The sequence below is a fragment of the Equus asinus genome, chromosome 9 (assembly GCF_041296235.1).
Source record: "Equus asinus isolate D_3611 breed Donkey chromosome 9, EquAss-T2T_v2, whole genome shotgun sequence".
In the NCBI taxonomy this organism is placed as follows: Eukaryota; Metazoa; Chordata; class Mammalia; order Perissodactyla; family Equidae; genus Equus; species Equus asinus.
Window position 1 is genome coordinate 49,473,021 of NC_091798.1, and position 25,786 is coordinate 49,498,806.

At 35.5% G+C, this 25,786-nt stretch overlaps 1 protein-coding gene across 1 annotated transcript in view; it reads left to right on the top strand.

Annotated features, from left to right (window-relative positions):
• The window catches only part of FBN2 (fibrillin 2), a 235,461-nt gene that overhangs the window by 131,224 nt on the left and 78,451 nt on the right, over positions 1-25,786 (top strand). Inside the window, exons 12-20 of the mRNA XM_014859514.3 lie at positions 2,526-2,645; positions 3,576-3,701; positions 4,561-4,683; positions 6,394-6,516; positions 11,857-12,009; positions 14,469-14,522; positions 16,111-16,236; positions 18,965-19,090; positions 24,055-24,174. Of these exons, the coding sequence (XP_014715000.2) occupies positions 2,526-2,645; positions 3,576-3,701; positions 4,561-4,683; positions 6,394-6,516; positions 11,857-12,009; positions 14,469-14,522; positions 16,111-16,236; positions 18,965-19,090; positions 24,055-24,174 (1,071 nt within the window). The remainder of the gene's footprint in view (positions 1-2,525; positions 2,646-3,575; positions 3,702-4,560; positions 4,684-6,393; positions 6,517-11,856; positions 12,010-14,468; positions 14,523-16,110; positions 16,237-18,964; positions 19,091-24,054; positions 24,175-25,786) is intronic.

Genomic DNA, 25,786 nt, shown 5'->3' on the forward strand with positions numbered 1-25,786 from the left:
GGTATAACTTGAAAGGCAACAACCATATTAAAAGGTCAAAGCCAAGGATGATAGAATTGGGTCTATTTTGCTATTATGAGAATTACTCCTGAGACCTGGAAACAGTTATATTTATTCATCACATTTTTCTCTCTTTTTCCTGAGGAATCTACTCTAACATGAAATTCTGTGACTCTTAGTTTCTGGATAAGTCAAACTTCTGTTAGCAATGGTTTTTAACTCCATTCAGATCATTCTATTTTGGAATAGTAAGAAGTAATTTCTGTTTCTGTTGGGCCACAGGTAGTTTTAGAGGCCTTGCAAATTAAAAGTGTTTTCTAAGTTGAAATATAAAGTAGTTTTTAAGGGTAAATATTTCTTACCCCAGTGGTATCTGAGAATTTAACCAATTTGATAATCAATATCTTTCTCAATTACTTCATTTATTTTGGTGGCTTAAAATCTTGTAAATTTTGCCTAAGATATTCAGTCCCCAATGAAAACATAGGGAGAAATCAAAATGCACGGATTGTCTTATTTAAATACTCCTCTTCCTCTATACAAGGCACAACAAAGGGGCCACTTGGAGGTGCTAGGCTATGAGACTCAGAATAAGGAAGGGGCATGGAATGTACATTTCAGGACGTGGCAGTGGTCATCTGTGATTAATCTAAAACTTAAAATCTTACAGCAGTCCTGGAAAACCAAAAAAAACAACAGATGAGGTTTTAAAGTCATATGGAATTATAAAGTCATTAATAGTTTTTTCCTGATTGTTTTCACTTCCAAAGAAGAGATAAATAAGTGAACAACTGTATCTTCTCTGTGTGCTGGACCCTTGATGAGGTCCCCACGGGAGTAAGGAATCGGAAATGAATTACGACTGTAATGGCGAAATAACTGGCAGAGCTGCTGTAGCAACAAGGGGCCTTGAGAACAGGTTCTCAAGGTGGGGAAAAGGTCCTGAAAAGTGACCCTGCTTCCTGGAACGTTTACCTAGAGAGGGGTTTGTGTACATGATCTCTCCTGTTCGTCACTAGAACAGAGCTTTACTATGAGGCATCTATAAAGATGCATCTACAACACATTTTTAATTGTTGCATTTCAATATTACGTACACAGAGAATTTAAGGGATCTTCAGAACTGCAAACTGAGGGAGATATTTTGTATTGGAAAGTCCATTAGTTATACTTTATGCTTGCTAACACTCAAAACTCTCTCTCTTTTCATTTTGCTTCATTCCTTTGGCTCAGTAGAATTGATGTTATCAACCAAAAGTTTCAATGTAAGTGAGTCTTAATGGGCTTAAGTCGTCTTCGGATGAATTGAAAAAGCATTTAATCCTGTTATTCCTTGTTGTTTTTATTTTATTGCTGTGAGATTTTTCCCCCTCCTTTACCAGAGAGGGCTTAATTGCATTCAGTCTGAGTGTTTATATGGATGAGGTTTGCGAGTTTGATAGAGTACAGCTCCTCTTTTAAGAACATCTGTGAAAGGAGTAATCTGTTTATTAAAATGGTAAACCCCTGAATTGATTTTATTGTTGTGCTCTTCAATTTAGCTGAAACTGTATATGTTAATAGCTTCTACATGTATATGACATGGCAAGTCATTACGCCCTCACTAGCTAGCCAGGTTGTTAATTTGTCAGCATTCAAGATAATATTTAGTGGGCATTGCCAAGAGAAGATGAATTAAACTTTTTCTAAGACTGGCACGTGTGATTTCTCTGGGATTTGACTAGTCCAAACTGTTCAGTCTGTCATTTGGCTGTGCGGTGCCTGAATTCTGCAATGGATTTGCATTTAATCGAGCCTTAGGAGAACTTGAAATAAAAGCAGTGATGATGTTTCTCACATTTAGGATCAGAACTAGTATTTGCATAAAACTTGGTTTTAGACAAAAAAATCCGTGTGCCAATTTTAAGGTCCTAAAGAAACCTGAAGCTACTAAAAATAATAGGCTTTGTTTTAATTAATTTCCGTTTTCTACCCACCCTATGTTTGTTACTTCAAAATATTTTCCAAGCCTCAATGTATATATAGTTGAGCACAAAAAATATTAACAAAGAAATTCTATAATCCATCAATCTCTTTCTTTAACACTAATAGAAGGGACAACAGGTAATATAAATATACATCTTCCAAAGTTTGTAATTGATCTTCTGATACTGTACTAAGCCTTAGAGAGGTTATTGACTCACCCAGATTACTATAGATAATAAGTATAATAGCCTGTTGGAACTCGCGGCTGTGTCTTTTGAGAGTCCTTGCTTTTAATCATTGTATATTATTCAAATTGAAAAATCATTATTTCTTGATTAAAGCAAAGTCCTTTGTGCTCTCCAATAGGCAATATTTTTGTAAATCTCCAGACTGACCTCTGTATTTGAAGAAAGGAATTTTCATTCACTTATAAATACTCTGCTATTTAGACTATTACCATTGACTGGCCTTCTCTCAAATTTGGGAGGCCTAAATGTACTTTAAACAAACATTTCTAGAAATGGAGTGAAGTCTCTAATGGTTTCTTTTGCTGCTCACAGATGTTGATGAATGCACATCAAATCCATGCACTAATGGAGATTGTGTTAACACACCTGGATCCTATTATTGTAAATGTCATGCTGGATTCCAGAGGACTCCTACCAAGCAAGCGTGCATTGGTAAGGCAGTTTGCTTTCACATATGAAAATGTTCCATGAAATATAGTGACCCAGGCTGTTGAGGTTAAAAGTAAATTTATTAAAATAAGACATGGAATGAAATAAGTACTGTCACATTATTACAGATTTATTTTATACTACCCTCAGAAGTGCTCCCTTTAAACATAAAACACTATTTGCACATATAGCTCAGACAACGTGGTATCTGGCTTCACAAAAATTCAGTTTATCTTCCTTCCCTATATCGCAGCTTCCTTTCTCCGAGGAGCATCGGTAGCATTACTGCTCTCTGATTAACGGAGCTTAAGATTTATAGTGCTTTAAGCTACTGTTTTCTTTGAACCTCACATGTAGTCCAACACCAAATCAAGCCTAGCCTGTATTCACAGTTTCGTTGCTCCACTCCCCACCATTGTCCAAACTCTCTGCCTCACTGCCGATTCAGCTCAGAATTCTTTTAGCAGATGATTCTGCTTGTCTTCTTTTTCGTTTCCTGCTCTTCCATGGGTGGTTGCCGGAATCAGCTTACTGCAGCAGTTTTCATCATGTTGCTCTTAACCCAGATATTCTGTAGTGACTTTACTCCTTGCTCCGACTTTTAAGGTCTCCAACCACTATGTCAAAAACAGCTGCACCAGTAATTCCAGCTATGCCACCCACCCTCTCTTAGGTTCACTGCACACCCCATTTCATTTCCCTCTTTCTTCTCCTCTTCAGCTACTATAAGTCAGGGCTATAAAATAGCTTACACCTACCTATCCAAGAAAAAAAAAAGCTGGTGAGAGATGGAAATTTTAGTAAAGATGCAACGTTATCTTGTATATTACATGTAAAAATAAACTAGATATTTAAAATTAAATTTACTATCTTACTGTTTTTATCTGTATTTATTGTAAAAGAATAATGTTTGACTATTCATAATTTTCCCAGATATTGATGAGTGCATCCAGAATGGAGTTCTTTGTAAAAACGGTCGATGTGTGAACACAGATGGAAGTTTCCAGTGCATTTGCAATGCTGGCTTTGAATTAACTACAGATGGAAAAAACTGTGTTGGTATGGAAATTGCCCGTTCCTTTGCAAAAGATTTTTAAAGGATATACGTTTTTATTTAGAACTGTATATACTATTTCCATGAAAGCTCACACAACACATATGTGAGAGTTCTTCAGATGACTTAGGTAAAATGTAAATGCATTTAACATAAGACTATTAAAGTTGAAAGGACAGATTTTTTGGAAATGTTATAACAAGGAATAATTTACTGCTTCTGGAAATTTCCTGTGTGGTATGTGTTTAATTGCAAGTAGCAGTTATTCTTTGTGATAATTATTAGCACCTACTATATCTCACATGTTGAGACATAGACACTGACAAGATAGAAAAGGTCTCCTTCCGCCCCGCATGTGGGGGGATATAAAAATGTTTGGCATGTGTGATAACCAAATCTCTAAATTTATGCTCCTGATGATGTCTCATAGTGCAGCAGATACCAATACCCCAGAGAAGTGTTCTCTTCACACAGCAACACGTGATATTTTACTCACTAATGAAAATCCAGATCCTTTCCCTTGCAATGAGGTTTGTCATTGCTTTATTCTCTCTCAGAAAAGAAACACCCCCTGAAGTCATATTGCCCTTTTTGGTGCTCAGAATAAAACACTGCTTGTGGTTTATGTGGTTTTAATAGCCACTAAACACAAAATTTATTTAATTCTTTTCCTTTATGTCCTTTATACTAAAGCCCCTTCACATTCTCTACACTATTTGCTCTCGGCTGTCATTCATATTAGAAAAAAAAAATCCATGAGCACATCGCTCCTTTATGTGGAGGAATTTGGCCATTGTTTGTGAAAGGAGAGGGAACTGGTTCCCTCAAGGCTAGCGATGCAAGGCACTCTCTCTCCTTCTGCAGATCACGATGAATGTACGACTACCAACATGTGTTTGAATGGGATGTGCATTAATGAAGATGGCAGCTTCAAGTGCATCTGCAAACCAGGATTCGTCTTGGCTCCAAATGGGCGTTACTGTACTGGTATGTATGGCTTTGAGATAGGAAAATAACCTTGATTGAAACCATCTTTTTTATTTGAATGATTCATGCAAGAATCACTTCAGTTTCTTCACGTGGATTTCATATTATTCACATCTCATAGTAATTCAGTAAGGCAGGTGTATAAAGCTTCCTAGAAAAACACACATTGTGGTCTAGGGAACAGTAATATCTTTACAAAAATAATAATGGTATAGGAAAAATTAAGGGAGTGAAAGATTAGTTCCAGCAAGTCTGGAAGAGACAATGTAGAAATAATTTCTCTCTATCTCTTGCCTAAATAAAAAAGAGGAAGAAAAAATCTTGAAAGGTTTTCATTTTTATGTGTTCTCAGAACTAGATTTTCCACTGTCATTCATAACTCATTTTGCATTACAACTTTTCCACAAAGCTAAGGTACAGATCATTTGTGACTATATGGTTATCTAAAAATCTTACATTGATTTAGTAAAGAAATAATTTGAATATCCCTGTCAATTGTTTTGTTTATAAAGCCATTTTGAAACCCAAGCTCCACTGATAACTTTAGTAAGAAAAAATATGCCTCTTGGAAATAAATGAAACTATATTATGTTTATACTCACAATTGGAATTTAGTAAGTAAGATGGAACAAATTTTGCAGTTCAAACTTAGAAACAAGTTTTTTTTTGGTTTTTTGGTTTTTTTCAGTTTTCTCCTTTTTGACAGAATTAACTCCATGAAGGCGTTCGGCTTTCAATTGCACAAACTTAGCTGAATACCAAATAAGACTCATAACCAATCCCTGTAATTTCAGTGAAATTCCAGGGATGGTAGAGAGAGAAAATCAAGGCTGATTCTCATGTTTCTGAATAAAAAATGGCTTCTTGACTATTCAAGACAGGGAGTACAGGATTAAATGGAAATATTGTAGCTTTGCTGATTGGACTCATGGCTGCGATGCCATCTCGGGGTTGGCTTGTTAGGATTTAACTCAGGATATGAGATTAGTGTTGTTTTCCAGTGTGCAGCATTGTGTAATAGCATGGCACTCTATTTCAGCATTTCTTAAGAAACTTAAATACACCTATAAAGATGACCTAGATCTTACTAGTTTCTGCTTTCCTGAAATAATTTTTTTGTTAATTTGCTTATTACGAATGTAATCTGAAAGACATGAAATGTTCATAATTTGGCAGCCTTGTGTTTTGAAGGCTGTCTCATCTTTGGGGGAAGCCATTTAATGTCGGGTTACATTTGACAAATTCCAACAGGTTGACAATTAGACGAGATACCCCAAACTGTTTGTTATTATGAGCTGATAAAATTAATATCAAAACAGCATCTATCTTTAGTTAGAATTTTGTATGTGTGTACATAAAAGATAATTACAAAAGTTTACCTTAGTTTTAAGAATTTTTTTCACTTAATTAATGTGAATTAAATATTATTTAGTATTAAGCAGGGTTGACAAATAAATAATGAAAAATGAGTTTGTAAGGCTCTTTTTTTCCTGATGGGTAAAGTGAAGAAACTTTTACTTAGTCTTTCTGAAAATGTGTTTCAAAAAGATGCATTTAGATATAAGAGTTGTTATCAAATGTATGTGTTCTTCCACAAATTACAAAATTAAAAACAGAAGGTTGATAATCTGGAGGGGTGGCAACAGGTCAACTCTGTAATAAAGTTAAATTTACCCAGTAATGACCCGGCTTGTGTTCCCCTCTGGGCAGATGTAGATGAGTGCCAGACCCCAGGGATCTGCATGAATGGCCACTGCATCAACAACGAAGGGTCCTTCCGCTGTGACTGTCCCCCGGGCCTGGCTGTGGGCGTGGACGGACGCGTTTGTGTCGGTGAGCGAAACATTCTCTAAAGGCCCCAGTGTCCAAATGATCTTTGAAAAAGGGACAGAGAGAGATCCATACTATGGAATAATATTCAGCCATAGAAAGGAATGAAATACTGATACATGGGAAAACACAGATAAGCCTTGAAAACGTTATGCTACGAGAAAGAAGCCAGTCGCAAAAGACCACATAGTGTATGATCCCATTCATAAGAAATGTCCGTAATGGGCAAAGCTAGAGAGATAAAGCAGATTAGTGGTTAGGTTAGTGATTGCTGAGAGCAGAGAGGATGGGAGTGGCAGGAGAAGGGAGTGAAAGCTAATAAAGGCTATTTGAGGTGATGAAATGTTCGATGGTGATGGTTATATGTATCTGTGAATATGCTAAAAATTATTGAATTGTGTACTTTAAATGGGTGAATTCTATGGTATGTGAGTTACATCTAAATAAAGCTGTTTAAAGAGAAAAATGGGCAGAGAGCCCAGCTAGCTCCCTTCAGAAGGCCCTGATGAAATGCAAGTCAAAAATGCTGTAAAAGGAAAAAAATTGTTCCTAAACCAGCATCTTTGATAATGTTAGTTAACTGAATTTCTAAATACGATGGATTTAGATTTTGTAATTGATAGCAAAACATTCAATGGGGAATGTATTTATGTTTAAGCAAACTTTTGTTTTTACCCAAAATTTAAAATGTAAATAACTTATACCATAGAAATTGGACTATATTAAAAGCAAGAAATGTTTTTGAATAGTTATTCCTCATCACTGGGGAGCTACCTACAGAAACAAGGGAAGGGTAAGAGAGGATATATGTTTAATTCCAAGCCATTCAGATTTCTTTCGGATACTTTTGTCAAATAGGTTCCATGAAAATCAATCACAGGTACCAGTCATCAGCTTTAAAGAGGCAGGCAAAACAAAAATGTCCTTGGCATTTCAAAACCCAACCAATATGATCTAATGATAACAATAGCAGAGTGAGTTAGTTGTGAAAATGCATTTAATGCGCTTTCATGAGACCTCTAGAGTAATTTAGCCATTGTGCACCCTCCATTTTTCAGGTTATACAGTAAAAGGAAGACATCCTCATTGGTTTAAAAGTATATTTGAGAGAAAGGAAATTCCTTCTTAGATATAGTTGATAAAACTTTACTCTTACCTATGGGAATTAAAACATTTTGATCCCGAAGGAAAAAAAAAGAAGCAACAGCAGATGGAAATAATCCGTCCACTTAGTTCATCCACTCTACCCACTCCAGGATTTATTTCAGCCTGCAAGATGTCGGCACTTCGCTCAGGGATATTTCAAATACAGCAACGAGAAGAAAGTAGCTCCTTCCTGCTTAGACAGCTAAAATATTTTCATTTGCTTCATACACTTAGTTGCTTTTTTCCTTTATCTAAATGATTCTGTTGAAATCTACAATGAGTAAGAAATCAGTTTAGGAAGGAGAAATCATTTTTCTTTTAAGCAACTAACATATGAGTAGTTGTTAGGAATTCCTTGTCCAAACATAAAAATTCATTCTCTTGTCCACATACAGAAAAGGCAACAGAAATTGTTGGAAAGCCCTCTCCAGTGTTTCGCAATTGTGGTCACTAAAACTTTTTAAAATGAAAAGACCATTTGTTCTCTGTGTGAAATTATATATTACTGTTCCCATAACATGCTAGAGGTGTTTTTGAGATCCACTGATGGTTGGAGTTAGAAAGGAATCGCTAAGATGAGTTATTATCAGAGTTAGCACTTTAATTTTAGATTTCTTTTCTGTTTGTTTGTTCATGTTTGTTTCCCAGATACTGGGATGTGAATTTTTATTTTCAGAAAATTAAACTATTGTTGTAACTAGTATGTTGAAGAAGCATGACTCACAGACAGGGTGTAAACAAAAGGCAACTGTATTTTGATCTCTCATCCTTTTAAAATTTACCTTTAAATTTATTCAGTAGGAGCAGTTTATCCAATAATAAAAGAAGAAAACTCAGGCCACCCCATAACTTTACTATTTTTAGATAACAAACAATTATATGACTACTTTACGTAATGAAAATAATCTGAATTTGGAAATTAGAATGTCCAGTACCATATGATAGTTAGTATTCTGAACTTGATTTTAAGTTACAACTTCCCCTCTAACCTTAGACCTTCATGAGCAAGTTTGCTGACTCCTCCAGGGCCAGAGTGTGGGAGGTGAGAAGGCGGAAGCACTGATACTATCCTAGGATAACTTCAGAATTCCTGGGCTTAGCAGATGTTTAAAGCCAACTTCTTCCCTGCAGGCAATTTCGAGGGTACCTGAAAGCATTCAGCTGCCCTTCTGGTGATGCAGACACTGCATTTTTCTCCTGGCGGCCACTCCTCACCCAACCTCTGGTCTTTTAGCAGTCCACTTCAGATAGACTCCCTCTGATAGTGTCTCATCACCCCTCCACATGTCATTTTAGGATCCCTCTTAATATGACCCGCATCTAATCCGTAGGACACACCCACATTTGCCCTGTTAACCACTGAACAGAGGTTGATCTCACCTCCTCCTTTGCTCCTGCAGTAGGAATAGCAGCCACTCGCGTGTGCCTGCTGGGTATCCCAGGCAGAGGTGGGTACAAAGCTCTTCAGTTATTCCCTGCAAAGCTCTTTTCTCTTGATCAGAGATGAGGAGGGAAACACTCTCAACTCATAACCTAGCTCTTGCCAAAAAAATCCTCTCTTAACTGCCACTCTCTTAAACTATTTAAGTCCTTGATGTTGGGAGAGGTGTGAGGACTGGGTCACTAATTTTCCGTGTTCACTTCCTTCAGGATGGAGTCTCAAAATTCACCCTGTTATTTGATATTTAGCACCTGGGATTTCAGTTTAGTTTCCTTTGTAACATCCTGTTACATTAGCTTAAAATATGTTACCGTTTTTCTGAACAGTTTGAAGTTTCTGTCAGCTAAAAGGTTAATTTTCTTTTTATCATCCCAGTTCTGCTACTTACTAGCTGTGTGACCTTGGGCAAGATCCATTACCTCTCTCTGCCTCCTTTCCTCATTAGTTGTTTTGAGGATTAAGTAAGTTAAAATTAGAATTATCTAGGTAAAGCTCTGAATGGTGTCCGGAACATAGCAAATGCCCAATAAGTTAGCTCTTACAGTTATTATTATTTTATGAAATTAGAATATGTAGTTATTATTACAGTTATTATTGTTTTGTTAAATTAGAATACTGGCATCACGTCTAGGGCATAGTCTTAGAGTTGCCGCTTTAAGCAATAAAGAAAAGTTGATACTAAAGAAGAAGAAAAGATTACTATTTTGCCTCCGTAAATACTTTACCAACAGCGTATAGAATCTGATAATTACTTAAGAAAATCCTTAAAAATTACAATATTTAAGAAAGAAAAGGCATGGAGAAATTTGATAACATATGGAAAAGACGTAGCTCAGCATTTAGGTCCAATCTCTTGCCAAAGCATGGAGCACATTCTGATTGTGCCGCTGGGATTGGCGCCTCTTACCCTGTCCACCTGTGAACAGTAGTGGCTTAGTTATATTCGAAGAGTATAATATGAACTAGTATTCTAGCCTGGGGTCTTTAAGCAGGAAAGGGTCAACTGTCCTCATTAAAGATAGAAGAGAGAAATAAAGTAGCCACCATTTTTTGAGTATTTCCTGTGTGTCTTGGACACTATGCTTAATGCTTAACAAACACACTCTCATTTATCATATAAACTCTGTCTTTATTTAATGAATAAGGAAAGTGTTAAGTAATTTAAGTAAGGTCATCCTGCAGGGATTGGAACCCAGGGTAATTCATGTCTCTCAAATTCTCACGTAAGTTACGCTAATTTCTTTTTCATGGACCTTCTGGAGTTGTTAACCTATGATACAAAGTAGTATGTACCCGGTCTCACTCTTCCAGTGAATACTATAGACTTTTTATCGACCTGCCTCTAAAAATTGTGTGTGGCTTATGTTCTTAATATGAAAACAGAAATAACTTTGAACATTCTATGATACCGTCAGAGAGAATTGGTGACATCCTAAGAACTCACAAAAATCATATTGGAAATCATGAACTATGTTGTATTTGTGCAAATTGGTCTTTGCATCAGGTCCTACACTGTGTGTAACTCAGAGCTGACTTTAGCAAACTCAGCCACAGCAGAAGCAGAAAGGAAAAGGGGCAACATGTCCTTCCTCAGAGTTGGTGGGGTAAATCTCACGGCCCTCTTCCATGTGAGCATATGCACATCTCATTGTTTACTGCAGGCGTAAATCACGTTGTTCTAATGAGTAACATCACCAGATCATAAGCAGTCAGTAGGTGAATCACTTTGCATAATGAGCAGATAACATTATTTCCAATAAGTTGTGAATAATTGTAGATATTCATAATAAGGATTATCTCTTTGATGGAATTACCATGTCAGCATACTGCTTGAAAGCTGTACTTCTCTGGCCTTTATGATGATCTGAGTTTTTTATAGTTCACCATTTACTATCTCATAAAATTGTAGCGTGTTTTATGAAAATTTAGAGTGAGAGTACTAAGCAGGATTGCTTCTTTCGGACATGGCATGACGTATTAGAAAGAGTAAGAATTTTGAAGGTCACACAAGCCCAAGTGTGAATCCCACCTTAGGCAGTAGATAGTCTGGGACTTCCAGCTACTTTTGTAATCCCTCTGAATCTCACCTTCCTCATCTATAAAATGTGGCTAATGATCGCTATCCTCTGGAGTTGTTGACCTGAATGTTAAGAGAATGTCTGTAAAGCAATTAGCACAATGCTGAGGACACATAGTGGTAGTTCTTATTTTATAACTGAATTTATTGCGATTCTGAGATTAAAACATAGTCACAACAGTAAACTGGGAGTTGAAAAGAAAGCCCACCTAACTCAGAAAGTTGAAAGAAGAAATCTCGTGGCCAATCAGTGTCATCTCCAGGTAGTTTAAGTTCACTGCACTCCATTGTTCATGAGAACTTCTAAAATAGAAATAATAGCAAGTGTCGTTTAAGTAGAGTATAGCCCGTTATTAGAGCTCAAAGTGTTGTTTATAACTGTGGAAATACACCTGGTTCAATGAAAGACCTGTGAGGATAAGTGGGATAATGGATGCTTGTGTAGCACGTAAAACTCCTTGGAGAAAAAAAGTGAGTTGTTGATGTGGATTCATTCTTTCCCTCACTCAGCAAACATTTGTTGGTTTCCTAACACTTAGATGCTGAAGATACAAAGAAAAAATGGCAGATGCCCTCTACAAGCTTCCCATCTAGTGGCCACTTAGGTTAAAAGAAGCCTCCAGTTTTTAAATCTCTTTGTCTCTATTGCTCTCTCAAATCATTGTTCTTCTGTCTCTAGATACTCACATGCGCAGTACATGCTATGGCGGGATCAAGAAGGGAGTGTGTGTCCGCCCTTTCCCCGGCGCCGTGACCAAGTCCGAATGCTGCTGTGCCAATCCAGACTATGGTTTTGGAGAGCCCTGCCAACCGTGCCCTGCTAAAAATTCAGGTAGGCACGCTTGCCAGTTTCACATCTGATAGAGAAACTAGAAATGTAACATTAGGTATTTGGGCAGAGAATACATCGGCTCTGAGGTGTTTTGTCATTATTTTTAATTGAAGAAAAGAAATCCAAATCTGTGTTGGCATGTGAGGCGTGTAATAAGGAGATTTGGCTGGGATTTACCTGGGCTCTCTGGGCAGAGAGAACACACGGTGAAGAGAAAAATTTATTTGTCCATCCTGTTAGGATTGTTACAGCAGATTTTTTTACATGAATACGTTAGCTTCAATGTCCTTGATCTTTGAGGTCATTGTGAAGATAAATAGCATAAAATCTGCTTGTCACTTTCAAGGTTATAATAAATTCGTGAGAACCTGATCTTATGTATTTATTTTTAATCGTGACGCAGAAAGGTCTTAGGCTGCTGTGTGTCAGTAGTTCCAGTCTACTAGTAGTCTATCAGTAGTTCCAGAAAGTCATAAGTTTCATTATTAATTTTATAACTATAGGCACATTACATGGTTTAAAACATTACTATTCTGTGGCTCTTGTTTGTTCATACTTTTATGGAACCTGTGTTGCGTATATGCAGTGTACAGGAGGGATTAAAAAATAAACACGATCTCTTTTTTTCTTTAAAGTTGGGACTTGGTGAGACAGACATATAAATTACAGTTTAGTGGGATTAGTGCCTTTAAAGGGACATAGAGAATAGGGAGAGCACAAGGGAAGGAGTAGCTGGTTGCCCAGGGAAGCTGGGAAAACATCACGGATAAGGGGGCATATTTAGTTTGGTCTTGAAAGAAGGAATAAGAACTTCCCAGGTAGAAGATGGAAGAAAAACATTCCAGCAAAGAACATGGCTTGTAATTCTGTTAAAAATTCTAAATGGATTGTTCAAACTTTAGCAAAATAATTACAGTTCATCTAGAAGAATTACTGAGTATGACATTTTTAAAAAAGAGTTAATGAAGAAAATTTTCCCCTAAATATATTAAAGTGAATTATGCATAGTATGAAAGAAGTACAAAAATTGGTAACAAGACTACATAAAAAGATCAGTGAACTAATAAAATGAATCTAGAAACAGATGTGAATATAAATGGGATATGATAATAGCATTTAGATCAGCGAGGAAAAATTGAACTAAATAATGAATACCGTTGATAAATATTGGAAAAAAGCTGAAGTTAGCTCCCTACGTTAAACCTTACAAAATAATTTTCTTATAGAATATATAATCCTGTTATTTTGTAATGGTAAAGGACTTTCAACGCAGACACCAAAGACCATAACTTACACATATAAATTTGGAAAATATTTTCCTTAATTTATAAGGAATTTCTATTAATCACTAAGGAAAGTTTAAATCCTCTGTAGAAAAAATTGCAATGTACACAAACAAGATTTCACAAAGTAGACATGCAAATGGCAGAGTGCCCTATAAAAAGACACCCAATCTTTCTAAAGTTAAATTAAAATAAGATGTCGTTTTTGTTTATTAGATTGGTAAAGTATAGATGATTGATTTTTCCCACCGTTGAGGAAGGTTTAAAAAACTGGATAGATTCTTCTGCTGTTGATAGTAGGGTAACCTGGGACCCTTCTTGAGGGACAAGAGGACTATCAGAAACCTTAAAAGGGGCATAAACTGAGCAGTTTTAGTTCCAAGAGAATAAGCTAGTACCATAATTGAACTTCATATTACTTATTATAATTGCTGAAAATTGGACAAACCTGATTTCATCATCAAGAGATTGATTGAATAAATGTGGTACATCTACATACCTGAGAAAAAAACTATGAAATGGTCTGTTAAGTGGGATGTTAGGATGAACTGTCTGTGATAGCAGGGGATCCAAGCCTGTTCCCCCACTCCCACCTGTGTGACCTGGGCAAGGTACTTCACATCTCTGTCCCCATTTTCTCAGATGTAAAGGAGGGAAAATAACAGTATCTAGTTTTGGGTATTGGGAAGATAAAGTAAATTACTAGATGTAAAATATTAGAAGAATACCAGGCACATGGAAACTGCTTTTATGTAAGTGTTGTCTATTATTATCTTATTATTGAGGGGGGAGAAAAAAGCTTAAAAGCGATCTCCATAATACAACTTAGATTTTTTGTGTTTCCATATGTAGAAAATATCTGTGACATTTATGAATATTTTAATGATATACAGAGTGATAATCACAAGTGATTTTATTTAGTTTCTTATGCTTATCTATGATTCTTGAATTTTTATAATAATATGGATAATATAATATATAGTAATAATATATAGTAATATAATAATATGATATTAATATATTAATAATATAATGTTAGAAATGGTAAATTTTTTCTTATAGAAATTAATATACGTAATTGTTCCTAATGATAGTTTTGGAGTTATGTGAGTGACTTGTGTATGGAACAGATATAGTTTAGAGTTTTTAATTTCTCTATTTGTTTTTATCATATAGCTGAATTCCATGGTCTTTGTAGTAGTGGAGTAGGTATCACTGTGGATGGAAGAGGTAACTCTATTCAATTCTTAATGTTATAGTAGTTATGTAATTGTCTAGCTTTATGATTCTATTACATTATGAATATGATTATATTTAATATTATAGAAATATATCCATGTAAAATAATAAGATACATTATGTCCTAGAACAATGGTTATAAGCTAGGTGATATTAAGCGATATGTAGATGCACATTTTTCACAGCAGAAATTTGTCTGTTAAATATGCATTGTTAAAAATGTCACTAACAAACTACACCCATGATTTTATGGGTACCATTGCTTAAGAAACATGGCTAGAGTTGCTATTTAGGTCTAAAAAAACAAAAAAGAGCAAGTCAATTTAAAGCAAATATATCAAATAATGACATGGTTTTAAAAAAAAACAATCTTTAAGAAAGAGTTAAGGATCACATTTGGGACATACTGCTCTAGAAATAAAATTTTAAGACTTTATGCCTAAGAATACTAAAGTGTTTCTATCCAACTAAAGTAAAATTCATTAAAATTTTCTTGTTTTAAATTTAGCAGTATGATTAACAAAGTTCCAATATGGAAACTTGAATGTTAAGTACATATATGTTTATAATTTTAAAGTTCTTTTATATGTTAATACGTATATAGTTCTATTTTTTTAAAAAAATAAAATGGTAGGGTGCTGTTAACCTTCGCTTCACATATATATTCTTCCACTTTCATGTTTGAGAAGGCTTTAGACAAATTATAGATTAGTTGGCAGTAATATTGCATCTTTGCAATGAATATCAGAAATCAGAGTAAAGAAGCAGACTTTTACAAGGATGTTTCTCACAAAAATAAAATAAAAAGATTGACATTCCTGGAGTATTTAAGGTCTTCCAAATTCTAGAACAATACTTAACATCAAAATTTGAGCATAGTGAAAAATTTGATTTTTGGCCTATTCTATTTTTATTCCCTCTCAATATGTCCTCCCCAACAGAGTCAGCCGCCTGTTGGAACTACTTTGTTGCTCATACAAGCACATTATTCCTCAAGTCCCACTGCCCATGGGTGACAGAAAGTAGTTATGTTCATGAGTTATTGTAAAACATCCTGTTCTCAAGCATCCATGTTTGCACTGTCCTCTCTACATATTTCAACTTACCAACAATGAGAAACATTTAAGTATCATATTACTTAGTTGACTATAACAAAATGATAATAAAATAGAAACATCCCATGTCTTTGGGGACCATAAAATTATATAGACCACCCTAATAAATCTTTGTGTTTTAATTATATGGATAATACCTATCAAGCTGAGTTTTCCTTTGGATTTTGAGCCAACAACTTATAAATGTTTTTATTAATTTTATCATAAGTACAGGCGTATTACATGGTTTAATTCTTTGAGTTTCTGCCAGTTCCCTTCATTTTTCTTTTGACTTACCAGGGAAGTGTCCTGTATCTCCCAATTTTATCCTTACTCCTTATTTTCATTTCCTTCCCTTTTCTGAAAGGCAGGCAACATATGTGGGTTTTCAGAGTCAGACACTTCATATGTTGAGAGATCTTTGTTAGACCCGCATGTATCAACAAACATGTCTGTGAGCATTAAATTTTCAACATTTGACGCAGATATCAATGAGTGTGCTTTGGATCCCGATATATGCGCCAATGGAATTTGTGAAAACTTACGTGGTAGTTACCGTTGTAATTGCAACAGTGGCTATGAACCAGATGCCTCTGGAAGAAACTGTATTGGTAAGTTATCTGTTTTATTTATAAGAAAGCCTTTCATATAGTTTAACCTCATGAATTATAGGAGAAATCAAAATACAAATAAATCAGTAAATCTAGAGATTTGAGAGTTTCTCTTGTTTCCTTCTTAGTATAGAGAGATATACAAACATGGGAATCAAACAAATTCTGTTACACAGTAACAAACTTCTTAGTGGTACAAATTAGTATTTAAATTTTTCTTTTCCCAAATGAGTGGACATATACTCTATTAATGGCCTGTTGTTTTTTCTGCATGTATCTTAATCTTACAATTTTTCACTAAGAATTGGGCTTCAAAAATTAATGGGGCAGTATGGATAATACAAAGTTAAGGAAATAAAGTATTACAGGTTGAGAGGACACTGACTTATAAAGAAACAACCAGTTGCTACAACATATCTAAACATGATAACTGAGATGGCTGTTTCTTTTTGTAATTTATAAGAGAATGTTTGAAGAAGCTTAAGTATGTAGTTCATATATTCAAGAATTTTTGAAGAATCTAGATTTTCTGATAGAACACGAGTCCGCTTTTAAAAATGAATGTTCTTTGATCCATCGTTATGCATAATAATTTTTACACCTAATCACTGATGACTGTTACATTCAAGCATTGGTGATTATGATTAGAAAGAAATACATTTTTTTTGCGTCTGCAGTACTGGTTTTTATTATTGAACATATCCATTTGACCTTGAGTTGAAGACATATGTAAAGATAGATGTATAAAGCTATATTAAATATTTTGTACCTATTATAGATTTGGATACCTATAGGGAAGGCCACCAGCCAAAGATTACTGAACATCTATAAAAATATGCATACTAGCTAGCTTTTGTTCACCAAAGACAAAGTTGCTTCCAGCATAGCTTCCAAATACAGTTGAGCATATGAGTACCCTACTGACAACATGGAGATTCAGTGAGCGTTTGCACACTGAACATGGTTCATGGCACTACTTAAGTCTCTAGGTTAGGTATATCAATAATTTTGATAAAAATGGAACAAAATTTTACAAATAAAAATGAAGCCAAATTCCAGATTTAGTTGCTAGGGCTGCCATAACAAAGTACCAAAAACTGTGTTGCTTAAAACAACAGAAATTTGTTGTCTCACAGTTTGGAAAGCCAGAAGTACAAATCAAGGTGTCCACAGGGCCACACTCTGTCTAAAGGCCCTAGGCGAGAATCCTGGCTCTCCTCGTCTGGCTTCTGGTGTTTGCCAGTAATCCTTGGTGTTCCTTGGCTTGTAGATGCATCACCCTATCACGTTCCATCCTTTCCCTGTGTGTCTTCACATCATCTTCCCCCGTGTGTTTATCTCTACGTCCAAATTTCCATTTTTTACAGGCACACCAGTCATGGTGAATCACAACCTACCCTAATGACCTCATTTTAACTTGATTACCTCTGTAACAATCCTGTTTCCAAATAAGGTCACATTCTGAGGAACTGGGGTTTAGGACTTCAACATATTTTTTTTTCTTTTTTGAAGGAAACAGTTCAACCTATAGCATGGAGTAATGGGTAAATAAATTGTGATGGAACCACTTGATAAAACATACAATCATGGGGAAAACTTTGGTAATGTTTAAAATATAATGTTAATTTTTAAAAATCAAGATTCAGAATTAGAGCAAAACATAAGATGCAAAGGAAAAAAGATCAGATAAAACACACACAAAAAATATTATCAGTAGTGATGAAATTATGGGAAATAATTTCCAATCTCTGCTTTTGAAATTTTTACAAGGTCAGTATATTGTTTGGTAAGATACAATTGTTAGTTGCAAGACTAAAAATATAACTCAGTGAAAGAAAGTGTTCACCCCAAAGTGCAATTTTTATTTCTTTTTGTCATTAACTACACTTGGAAAAATGAGAGTGTGGATGTGAAGATAAAACTCAATGTGAGATTCTTAAACTCTAGTTTTTGATGATATTTTCTAGGCTGTTCTAGATTGCTAAAGGAATATACAAAATACATCATTAATTTTCCACTAATAATCATTTCTGAGGTAAAAGCATGATGGAAAAAGATTGATGGGGGCTGGCCCAGTGGCATATTAGTTAAGTGTGCACATTCTGCTTCGGCGGCCCGGGGTTCGCCAGTTCGGATCCTGGGTATGGACATGGCACTGCTTGGTAAGCCATGCTGTGGTAGGCGTCCCACATATAAAGTAGAGGAAGATGGGCATGGATGTTAGCTCAGGGCCAGTCTTCCTCAAAAAGAAAAAAAAAAAAGATTGATAAATACCTTTTGTTTCACTGCCATTTAATGCATTCTTTATTAGAATTTTAACCAGAAAGTTTTTTAAAACTACCATTATTTTTATTATCTATAAGTAAGCATGTAGGCAATGAGTTTAGTCTTTTAATATATTTCATTGGTGCTTTAAGATATAGCTAATAGAATACCACTACAGGACAATAAGTAAATGAAGAACTAAGTGGTAATGTGCCACTTCCAGGCTATGGCATACCTCCCAGGGACTTCAAAACATCTTAAAAGTAGCCACCAGCGTAAGAATGTTCCATTTGAATAAAACCGAAGGTGTTTTGCTTAGGATCAAAGAATGTGTTGTGAGTAGAAAGAGACTAAGTCAAAGAAAGAGGTGAGGAAAAAAGAAGTAACAAAAATAAAATGTCATTGGTCCCTGTGCTATACGTTTCAATGTGTGTATCTCCTGTCTTCTAATGGTTGCTTCCAGACATCGATGAGTGCTTGGTGAACAGACTGCTCTGTGACAACGGTCTGTGCAGAAACACACCTGGCAGTTACAGTTGCACTTGCCCACCTGGGTACGTGTTCAGGACTGAAACGGAGACGTGTGAAGGTAGGAGCTGTCTTCTTGCCTTAATTGTGGATAGTAAGTACCCAGATATGCATAAACATCAAGTACATTGATGAAGCAATATATAAAGAGTATCGTTTGAATGTTTTTATTTTATCATTTCTTTCAGCTCATCTGCTAGTTTTAGAAATAGCGTGAACCTAACCCAGTTTACGAATACCGTCAGTTTTGTTCCATTCAGATAAAATATCAGTAAACATTTGGAACAAACATTTTGAAGTTTAAAAAAATAAGTGAAAGGAGGCAGTTTGTTTTACTCGCCGAAATAAAATGTCAGGTTTTGGTTTACTTTTTCTCTTTTTAAAACCACTGTGACACATTCCTAGAGGAACCAGAATTGTAATGGCAAAATCACCCCTTAGGCATTTTATTTATGAAGTGATTGATATGCCTCAGAGGTTGGCCCAGAAAATATTTGGGGTCTAAGTAAAAATGGTCACCTTAAGTAAATTTATAGTCCAAGAAAATCATCCTTTCCATTTAATAATTTAAAAGTTATCATTTGGGCTTATAGATCATGAACCAGTGTTTAAAAACTTCTTCCTTTTCTTTTCATCACATTTTTCTGCAGTGGAAGTTACGTGAATTGAGTTAAATCCTTCCAAAAGGCTTCATTTTTAGTGAGATACCAGTTAAGCAATGAGTGCATTCAATTATGTTTTTGTTTCTTGATCAAAGTACTTTATATTTCAGAATAAGCTGTTGTGTAACTACTAGTCATTGTTCCTTTTTAAGTCTCACTGTGTGGCCTACATAAGTCTCCCATGACACTCTCAAATCCGTTAACTACTCCCAAAAGGTAACTTTTTAAATAGAGATTTCAGGAGCTGGCCCTGTGGCCTAGTGGTTAAAGTTCTGTGCACTCCATTTCTGCAGCCCAGATTCACAGGTTCAGATCCCAGGTGCAGCCTGCTCTGCTCATCAGCCATGCTGTGGAGGCCTCCCACATCCAAAGTAGAGGAAAGATTGGCACGAATGTTAGCTCAGGGCTAATCTTCCTCAAGGAAAGAAAAAAAAAAAACCAGGAAGATTGGCAACAGATCTTAGCTCAGGGAGACTCCTCTTCACCAATAAATAAATAAATAAATAAATAAAATAAAGAGAGATTTCTTCTTTAATTATTTTGAATAGACCTTGCCTTATCTGTTAAAATACTTGTTTCTTAGTGACTCCAAAGCCAAGAAAACTGCAATAGTAATATTATGGAAAAAGATGTTAACATTCTCTCTTGATCTTATTGTTTAACTTCAAAGCATTCTTGTGAACAGAAACAAGTTAGGACTCAAAATGCCAAAACACAAATGACTCAGCTGAAGTCAATGAAATGCAATTACAAAGTGCAATTCTAAGTTTGGGTTGAATTGGAGGGACCACTGAAAAACAGTAATTAGCCTGAAGAAAGAAAAGAAAAGAAGAAAGAAAACCTCAGCATGAATGCAGTTTTTGTAAACTTAGTTCTATAACTGTCTCCGCTACTGTCCACCACGTTTTGCAGGAGCTCCTCAAAGAAGAACGCTCATTCCATTCCCAATTAAAGTACTTGAAGATTCACGTTCTCCATAGAAGGGCAGGGGCCACCCTTAAGAGCTTTGAGTATCTTTCTGTAAGATATAAAAGCTCTCTTTTTAAACTAGCTCAAGCTTCGCAAATGTATTCAATGAGAATCTTTATATTCTAGCACCACTCCCACCCCCTCCAACACCTATTATCCTTCAAAATTACTCTGAGAAACATTCTTTGTCAAAACGTATTCTAGCCATATTTCCTCTGTGAGTTTTTTGGAGGGTGGGAGAAGGGATTTCAAGAGTGTTTTTTTTTTTCTTTTTTCCAAACTTTCTACACTTTTGTCACTCACTGCCCTTTATCAGTTTATCTATTGTCTGTTGGAGGATAAGCTTCTGTTAAATGCCAGGAAATGGAAAGCAGGAACACCTTAGGCTATCGTCTTGATTTAACTGGGAAGCTAATGATTATTAGGACTGGTTTCCCTCTCCACAGTGACAGTACCCCTTGGTGCTACTGTGAGAGAGACACATAAATGGAGAACTAAATGGATAGTGTCTTTGATTCAGTTTGGTTAAAATTTGGTTTGTATACCAAATTGTCAGTGACAGTTATAGCATAATCCCTCCATGTTAACAAATGAGATGGAGTTAAAGGGCTTGAATAGCCGAAATAAGAATAAATAAAAGGCGGAGACGCGCCTGCTTACATGAACAATTGAGAAATAGGATTGAATGGTGTTTAATAGTATAATGTTGGGTGAGAACACAAATATTATGGCACATTAATACCAAATTAGGCCACAGTGAGGGTTAGAAACAGTGCTCTTCATTTATTTTGTCCAAAGGGTAATTGTTTCTGATAAATCTGAGCCTTTTCTTCAACGTGAAATGTATTTTATATCTGTCATTCATAAGAGAAGTTCATGTTATGTAAATAAAAGAGAAATGATAGAGAAATATTTTGGCTCAAGCCTTAGGATGTTAGTGGAAATGAAAATGATTTATCATGAGAAACTGAACCAAATAACTGGTATTTCTACATTTTCTTCCCACTGTTTATTTGCATTTTATGAAGTGTTTTGCAAAAAAATAGACCCGAAGGCCATGAATCTCTTTTTCCCTTGGGTCTCCTCCTTATTTCTACCATCGCATTCACACAGTAAATTTGTCTGCCTGAAGCAGTACTCTTCATTCTGTTCCTTCTAAACTACTTTCCAAAGACTAGACAGGGAATTATTAGCAGCTTCATCGCAGACTCTAGCTTTCTCTATATATTTTTTCTATATTCACTAATTTTGCTTGTCATTCACATTTTCAACAGGCTATTTTAAATAGGTCATAGCAGTAATAATAAAGTTCTTCTGATATTTCAGACTGAAGTTACAAAAAATTTATTCTGCTTTTTCTGTTTGAGCTCTGAGAGCCTGTGAAAGTTAAAATTTTTACAGCAAGCACTGTGGTTTAGATTGTGTTTCCAGTGACATAACTAGTTAAATGTAAACCAGATGTGCTTTGAAGTTTATTTCCAGGAATGTACAGTGAACTGTTTCAATTCCTGGTTCCATGACATTTATAACATGAAAACATTGTATTTAAAGAAAAATTAAACAGTTGATATTTGTAGCTGTCATTGCATGTGTTTACAGTTTTTGAGTTCATAGTTGCTTAATTTAAAATAGGGATTTTGAAAATATATGATGTTGGCATTTTTCTTTTTTGGTAGCTTCTTACAAATGAAATTAATAGGTGACTTGTATATAGTCTGTGCTCAGATTAGTTATCTGCTTCCTTTTTGGCTAATTCCTTTTGTTGTTATTGTTGTTGTTGTTGTTGAAGAAGATTGGCCCTGAGCTAACATCTGTTGCCAATCTTCCTCTTTTTACTTGAGGAAGATTGTCGCTGAGCTAATGTCTCTGCCAATCTTCCTCTATTTTGTATGTGGGATGCCACCACAGCATGGCTTGATGAGCAGTGCATAGGTCCGTGACTGGGATCTGAACCAGCGAACCTCGAGCAGCCAAAGCAGAGCTTGCGAACTTAACTATTACGCCATCAGGCGAGCCCCTGTGTTTTTCATTTAAGAGGCTTTCTTGCTACACACAACCTGAAGGGAAGATGCATCTCTATTTCCTTAAACAATTTCTACTTAAGAATTAAATTAGTCCCTGAGTATTTCTTTAGTAGTTTGGAAGTAGCAAAACTGTTTTCCACACTGAGTTTTGAATTTGCATTTCAAGTCCACAGGCTTGCAAATCAACAGTAAACTCTGCCTTTTCAGAATCAACTTAGTTTACATTTGACTTGAGACCTTCAAGAGGAAGCATTACAATCTTCTAGTTATTTATTTGTATATTTTTCTCAATGTCGTATTTTATATTTAATTCAAAGAGATGTCTGGAAAAAAATAACTATTCCGGTGAATTTGGAAACCCTAGTGTTCAACAGAAATATGTCTTGAGGTATGTAGGCCTGTTTCAGACAATCAACCAAGTACAAAAAGAAATCTGTGTCCCCCTTCTTTAAATTGAGTGGTTGAATTTATACTGGAAGTCAGTCTTTGATATTATTTCTAGTAGCTGAATCTTTGATTTAATCTTAATTAACTCTTGTTAAACTATTTCACTTTATCGGCTTACCATTTTCTTTAGTCCCCCCTTGAGAACACAGGCATACTCTAATTCTGCTTACTTCTGACCCTCAACAGGAAGTTAGCTTATGGTATATGGTTTGATTTAGGACTCAAATCAAATTAATGATAGCAAAGTTCTATTTAAAGCAATTAAAAGTTTTTTCTCTTTTTTATTTTACCCAAATCAGTTGCGCTTTAAAAACCTCCCCACACCAAATGTGTAAATATGACCAGGCTCAAGAGAGAAGAAGGGGGCTAAGGACTGGAGGAGACGCCCTACCTCATATTAGAGTTCCCTCCTTTCGCTGCTCACTTGTATCCAGGTGTTTGGAATTAAAGCCAGCAGGGTGATAGTTTGTCTCTAAAATAGGCTTTTTTAATTCTTCCAAAACCTCAGGAGCCATGAATGTCAGAAACAGTCAGCCTTTGTTTATGCACAGCATGTTGCACCTAGGAATATGTTGCTTTCCATGGAATCAGAATTCACATTTCCCACAGGACAATTACATCTTATGGTGGGGAAAATTAATCCAATTCATGTAAAGTTATAGTAAAATAGTGAAGACTCACATGCTAAAGCCTTTCCAAACAGACTGATTCCTGCAGTCCTACTGAGTCCCGGGTTGTGAATATGTGTATCCACGCTGTAAAATGCATGTCTCTATTCCCCATTCACTTTATGCCTCATGGATCCATATTAAAATTACAAGAGCCAAGTTTACCAGACATTCTGGCTTAGCATGGCTTGTTGGAATAATATTTTCCAGAAACACATGGCAGTTCTAACAGAATCTTTTCCTTCTGGATTGTAGATATAAATGAATGTGAAAGCAACCCATGTGTCAATGGGGCCTGCAGGAACAACCTTGGATCTTTCAATTGTGAATGTTCTCCTGGCAGCAAACTCAGCTCAACGGGATTGATCTGTATTGGTAAGATGCACACACCATGCTGATGTTTCAGTTTCACTGCAAAGATAAGCAGAGACCTCCCGCCTTACTGAGGATCAAACAGAACATGATACAGGAAGCTAATTACCTGATTAGGAGTTTCTTTAGTTGTTTTCTCTTGTTATCAAGATAAGAGTAAAACATGATAGCATAAACTGGAGAGGCTCTTAAATTTTGTTCGAACCTAGGAAGTGTTCCTTTCACATAAGTAGATATAGTATGCTGTAAGTTATGAGCATTTCCGTCCCACAGGCGGTTGTATGCCTTAGACATCGATACAATCAAATCCCTGCTAAATACTTTTTATAAACAACCTTCAGGGATAAAAAAAAAATGTGGTAGAATTTGGACTTAGTTAACAGAACAAGATTTTAAACTTTAAACAAATAGAAGTTATTATTTTTTCATTTCTCCAATCAATTGCAAATTTATAGGCTCCAAGGAAGAGAAGAAAACGGTTTCCTTGCATTTGGAAATCTCTAAGGGAGAAAGATTCCAGAATTTCCAAACTTTTAATATATCTCAAAACGTTTAAGGCCAGGTCTTAATAATGACAATAGGACATATATAAAATGAGGTAGTCTGATCTATTACTGTAAGGAACAATTCGGCACATATCAGGGAAAAAAACTATCCCAGTCATTTTTCCTTGCTTCCAGTGTCTGTCCTTGTTGGCTAGGAATACCACAGTTCATATCATTAGCTAGTGTCCTTCTTTAAAGTGAACTAAATATGTATTTCCAAATAGGAAGATATTTCATATTTATATAGTGCCAAATAAATTGGCAGTTTTTGTTTGTTATCTAGCCAATATGAATTTGCAATTTAATATCTGCCGAAGACAATAGTATGTTCAGTATTATGTCTGATGTTAACAATATTTAGCCGGATGCTAGAGTACATTTTGTTACATGAAGAGAAAGTCCAAAGTTATCAATGAAAACCTCCACTTTGGAAATGTCAGCTCTTCACCTCGCAGTGAAGTACAGTTGGTGGAATCTGAGCCTTGCTCAGCTCTCCATATTAGGAAATAGACTGCCATCTGCCTGGGGCATTACTTTTTTTCTTATAGAATTCCAGATTGGGTTGGGGGAGGCATGTGGGTTGGATCTGGTAAAGCAGAAATATTTTTGCTAAGCCACAATTTCCAACTGAGAGAGAGTCATTTTATTATGCAAAGGAAATGAACTCAGCATTAGTCAATTAATGTCTCAGAAAACTAAGTCTATATGCCACTTGGGTATCAAAGATATCTGAATTTTTGCCTCATCATAAGCACTCCTAGTATTTTGGCCTTTTACCCTTATATTTATTAATGAAAAAAGAACAAAGACTTTTTATTCCAGAGTCATTGTATTGGATAACTAAATAGCACTGTATTTTTCTCAGCCAGTGTTTTATGTGTTTTCATTCGTTATGACCAAATTTGAATATCCCAGCCTACAGCTGCTCAAAAAGAAATTTACTTAACATTTTAAAATTTGAGACATTATTTTATATGCCTTTTTAATTAAAAACAGAATTCAAGTTCTAGAAAGGAAATAAATAGTAAAATATACATAGGAAAGATTACAAAATTTTTTAATGGGACTCT